General features: G+C 39.7%; 1 protein-coding gene across 1 annotated transcript; it reads right to left on the bottom strand.

Annotated features, from left to right (window-relative positions):
* Positions 1-306: 306 nt before the first annotated feature.
* On the bottom strand, positions 307-1,257 carry LOC121567129 (olfactory receptor 11A1-like). Its single transcript, XM_041877071.2, has one exon. The coding sequence runs from the start codon at positions 1,255-1,257 to the stop codon at positions 307-309; it is 951 nt and encodes a 316-aa protein (XP_041733005.2).
* Between the last annotated feature and the right edge of the window lie 4,491 nt (positions 1,258-5,748).

Raw genomic sequence — 5,748 nt, forward strand, 5'->3', positions numbered from 1 at the left:
CCAGTAATTTGTCTTTTGACCAACCAGATCAGATCTTTTGCCAATAATAAAGATCAGAATTGGGCTTGCTATTTAAAAGCAGCCTTAGATACTTCAATTTAAGTAAGGAATTCAATGTCATGAACTTCTTCTGGTTTAAAAAAATGTATATGACAATATTTCCCAAATTAGCAAATATTTTACACGTCTGATTTTCGCCATCCTCACCCCCATTCATTATTGCGACTAGCCTATAAGTAACAACACACAAGTCAACATCACAAAAATCTAACAATCAGGACAGAAAAGGTCACACTAATGTTTAGCTTATGTTTTAGGGTACAGACCTACAGGTAGTATGTTTTTACAAGTCTGTCTGATTTTAGCCATCCTAACTCCATACACAATAGGATTTAAAAGTGGCTGGCACATCACAAAGTACACTGATAAAAAAGTGTGAAGCACAGTTGGAACATTTCTCATAGGCCTATCAAATCTACTCTGGAGCAGATTTAAGAAGCAGCCGAAAGAGAAGTTGAGCAGCGAGGCCAGATGAGGAGTACAGGTGCTGAAAGCTTTTTGTCTGGTCTCGATGGAAGATTTCAAGCAAATAGTCAGAATTTTAATATAAGAGAACAAAATAGTAATTAAAGGGATAGCGACAGATAAAACAATACTGTAGAGTCCATAGATGTTATTAACTGCCGTGTCTGAAGTTGAACAGGCAAGTTTCACTACCAGGTAGTTGTCACAATACACTTTGTCTATAACGTTCCCACACAATTGCAAACGAATAGTTAAAGACAGTATTATGCTGAATTTTGCAAAAGAGTACAACCATATTACACAAATTAAAATACACACCCTGTTGGGTGTCATGATGATGTTATACTGTAGTGGATAACATATAGCAAGGTACCTGTCATAGGACATGGCTGCTAAATTGCTTAATTCAATAGATCCATATGTGTATATACAAAAGATCTGTAGGTAACAGCACACAGTGGAAACTGCATGGTCATCTGAAACCAAATGAGTCATGAGAGCAGGAAACAAACCAGCACTACCATACAAGTCATTCACAAACAAACTGCACAGAAACAGATACATGGGTTCATGAAGGCTTCTCTCCATACAAATAACTACAATAAGCACTGTGTTCGCAAAAACTATGGAGACGTATAAGACAGTTATTATAATGAAATACAAGTACTTTAAGTGTCCACTGTCACTATATCCAGCTAGTATAAATGACATGAATTGTGTTGAGTTCTCCATTTTCCCAATAGTACCTATAGAAGTATTTGGAGATATATTTAGTTCACAAGACAAGGATAACAGTGTCTATCAGGTGAAATTATGAATCTCTTATTGATTCATAATTGCTTCATTATTAGAATTGCCATCGATTATCAACTCTTTGCATTATTGCCACAGTATTAGTCTTGAACGTGATTTCCCCCATAGGCATCACCATGGAAAAACAATGTTACCTGTGACTGTAATGGACATTGAGTACAACGTACAGCAAACTTCATTCATCCCTAGTGTAGTTCAATAATATTCATATTTTGAATAACAAATACAATTGACACACTGACTCAGCTTACCGGTCTTTGCTCTACTGTTACACTTACAAACACTACAATCATAGTGTGTGAATCAAACAGGATGCTAGTCGTGCAGAGCTGTGGTTTGGTAACACTCCCCGGCATTAGTCACATACAACTCCACACCAGAGACCAGGGTTCAATGCTTGTGTCAATCCTTCTCACTTTTTCTCCCACTTGCCTGTCTCCTCTGATTTTCTTACTGTCTGAATAAAGTCAAAACACAAATAAAGATACATAAATATACATACATATATATTTTAAAACAGGATTTAAGTCTAGATCACCTGGTATCTTTCTTCAAACTGCCGTGGTATAGACATAGGCCTTCTACTGTATGTTCTGTGTCAGTGGGCTATTCCACACTAAACTACTGTCACATCACTGACCTTTCACACCTTTTAAAGGAAGAAAACCCCCAGTATACAGCAGTGTGTTTACTTGAACTCCAATGACACCAATAATTATATTGTCATGGTGTGACTCTCAGCATCCCATGGGTGGTTAGGTTAGTGCAGTGCCGGCTCAGCCAATAAGCGAAATAAGTAGCCTGCAAAAGGCTAGAGCCGGGGTGTGCTGCATGGTTCATCCCCATTTTCATGTGATCTGGAGCAGTTAAATTAAATCAACAATAGAGTGTGTGTGTGTGTGTGTGTGTGTGTTAGTGATGCGTGAGTTGACTCATAACCTGCAGTCCCTGCGGTTATATCTGCGGGTAAGGCGGTTAAGGATTATTAAATAGAAAACAATAGCCTACCTTAAAACATAAAAAAAGGTATAATTCCTGTGCAATTTATATCTCTCTATAGGCGACATTGAGGTTTTTCTTTCATTATTTTAGGCTATATCGCATTAGTGTGTAAACCTTTAGGGCCAAACTGTAGGCGCGCCAAATAGCACACATGCCAATCCCCAAATGCTTTTGGAACAGGCAGAGAAGGTTAATGTCGATACACGGATGCAAAAAGGACAATGCCAGAGTTTAATTCAATAAGAGAAAAGCTGCAAAATGGAGAGTTGAAAATAAAGAGAAAAGTAATGTTTGGGAAATATTTGTTGAAGTGGTAAAAGAGGATGATAGCAGTGTCAGCTATGTTATGTGTGATGATTGAGGCACTATACAAATTAGACAGTCACAAGATGGGGACTTCAAATAGACCTATGGCAGGTCAAGGGAACTGTAGCCTATTGTTCAGATTGGTTAAATGAAAACTGAAATCTGGACACAGACTGTAGGTCTATAGCCTCTCACATAGCCTTCATATTAACTCCTACAAAATTAAGCATTTCTTGCAGTAAAATGACACACCAAATGTAGGCAAAATTTGGACTCGGGAACAGGAGTGGAGAAGTATAATTTATTTATTTCAGCATCTTAAGAGAATGCAAATGCGCAGTTAGATACCGTCTGTATAGAGCTGCTATCTTTATCAGCATCATAAAAGCTGATAGTATTTCAACCACATAAAATATGCATCCAAGCCAAACTGAAATCTTATCAGAAACATGTTGGGTCATTTTCTAAGCTTTCTATATCCTTATAACCGGTCAAGCTGATTTTGCACAGAAAACCTTTCCAGTTTTTTTGTTATTGCATTTTCTGCCCAGTCCCTAAAAGTCTTGGCTCCATGAAAGAACCAGAGATGAAAGAGGAAACTTTACAGATGTAAACTAAATTGAAGCATTCATTCTATCGATTTATGATATTATTCTGGTGAGCAAGGGTTTATTTTGTCTTCTAGGGCAACATACGACAGAAGAGAAGCTGCATGTATCTAATTATAGACAAGTTGACTAACAAATAGCCTACCAAAATGTCAGAAATGATAAGCAGAAACATATCGAAATAATAAAAAAATAGAGTTCAATGTAGTCATGATTGCATGAAGTACTGTGCGTTTCCTGGAGTCTGTTCTGGACTTGGGGACTGTGAAGAGACCCTTGGTGGCATGTCTTGTGGGGTATGCATGGGTGTCTGAGCTCTGTGCTAGTCGTTTGAAAAGACAGCTTTGTGCTTTCAACATGTCAATACCTCTCACAAAGACAAGAAGTGATGCAGTCAATCTTTCCTCTACATTGAGCCAGGAGAGATTGACATGCATGTGATTGATGTTAGCTCTCCTTGTACATTTAAGGCCCAGCCGTGCTGCTCTGTTCTGGGCCAACTGGAATTTGCCTATGTCCCTCTTTGTGGCACTTGACCATATGACTGGGTAGTAGCCCAGGTGCGACAAAACTAGGGCCTGTAAGACTTGTTTTGTTGATAGCGATGTCAAGAAAGCAGAGTAGTACTTTATTACGGACAGACCTCTCCCCATCTTAGCTACCATTGCATCAATATGTTTTGACCATGACAAAACATGTGATGATCATATAAGAATTGTTCAGGAAGGCAAGTATCTGGAATGTTAACAATGCTCTTTCTTCATTGCATTCCGCTGCCTGGAAAAATGTATCAGCTTTGATTTACTTTGAGCCACAGTAACGTGTTTGTATTTGTTCCATACCGGTCATGGGTCGCTTTGAAGATTTCCCCAGACAGATACCGACCAACTCTACCAAAGTACTTCTATCTCTTCCCAGGCCTCTGAGTAGTTGTGATGGTTGATGAATTGTACTGTATTCACAATGAGAATAGGGGCAGAACATTGTTTTACACTCCTGTTAAGACCATCACCAGTATGTTTTGATTGTATTGTTATAATGAACCTTTAAAAGTTTTAGCATATTATTTTATTATCAGCAAATTAAAATATCCTCCTGTAGTGCTACTGGGTAGCCTAGGTAGTCTTTTGTTCCAGTCCTGCACCAACACACCTGATTTGGCTAATCAAAGTCAAGATGAGCAGCTAATTAGTAGAATCAGGAGTGTTAGCGCAGGGCTGGAACAAAAGTGTATAGGGTAGGCTACCCAGTAGCTCACCAGGAGGAGGATTGGCCACTCCTGTTTTAACATTTAGAAGATAAGCAGATAAGTCTGGATGAAACCACCATCTGCGGGTCGGAAAAAAACAGATGCATCCGGTTTTCAGAGCAAATGGAAAGAGAGCCTGTGATTCAGCCATCTTAACTCCTTTTCCACATTTACTGGATTGGTTGAACAGTGCAAAAGAGAACCTTCCCCAACAGCTTTTTTTTCTCTCGTCAGGACCAGAAAGAAAGAAACACCACTCAGCCATTTGTTTTATGCCTGCTACATTAGGTTAGGGTGACACAAATGAGAGAACATCTCACTCTGACCATTTTAGTCTCCATAACCGAGCTGTTAGACTAGTTTTCAAGTTATCTAGACAGGTTAGTGACTATAACTGTCATGAATCCCGCTTCCTGAGTCTGTTTCTGCCTGTGTTGCCTGTTTTCTGTTCTGAAGTCTGTTTCCTGAGGTTCCTGAATGCACCCTGTCTGGTTGCCAGGCGACGAAGCTAGGCGGGAGATCTCTCTATTACCCGCACCTGCATCTCATCAGCTATCTGCACACCTGGTCCTGATCATCACCTCTCCACTTCATAAGCTCTGACCTGACATCCATTCCCTGCCGGATCGTTAGCCATGAACATAATTTTCCCGGAACAATTCACCCCACCCCTGCCTGGTCGTCGGTGGCTTCTGTGAGACCATTGGAACTGCCTATTCACTCCCACCAACTCACCTCTGCTGCCCGCTCCGTCTCCTGGATTATCCTGCTTCCACATTTGAGTCTGTTAATAAATACTCACCTTCGTTCTACTCACCTTGTCCTGGTCTGCTTCTGGGTTCTGCTTTAGAGAATCGTGACAATAACCGTGTTACTGTTTTGCATATGCAAATGCTTCCCACTTACAAAGACACACACAAGAAACACCCACATCAAAGCATGCCTACAATACACAAATCTCTTTGACTGTTAACTAACATGCTATTCGACATTCACAATTAACTTTGTGGTTGAACTTATTTTCAGAAAGACGCACTGCCCCCACAAGACAAAGTTACACTTTCAAACTTGGTGAACTTGGTAACCATGCATTGCAGGTGAGCATTTTATATAGAATTAAGTCTTTGTTGGAGGATCTTGCCATTCAAGGCTGAATACAGGTGAATTACTACAAAATGTGTAACTTTAACAAGAAACTCAATGCTGACACCTGGCAACCTTTTTCTTTGACTTTTATGTGCTACT

Source organism: Coregonus clupeaformis, chromosome 5, assembly GCF_020615455.1.
Source record: "Coregonus clupeaformis isolate EN_2021a chromosome 5, ASM2061545v1, whole genome shotgun sequence".
Classification (NCBI taxonomy): Eukaryota; Metazoa; Chordata; class Actinopteri; order Salmoniformes; family Salmonidae; genus Coregonus; species Coregonus clupeaformis.

Bases quoted from the DNA above. Each gene is read 5' to 3' on its own strand.
- LOC121567129 (XM_041877071.2), bottom strand. From the start codon at position 1,257: ATGGAGAACTCAACACAATTCATGTCATTTATACTAGCTGGATATAGT.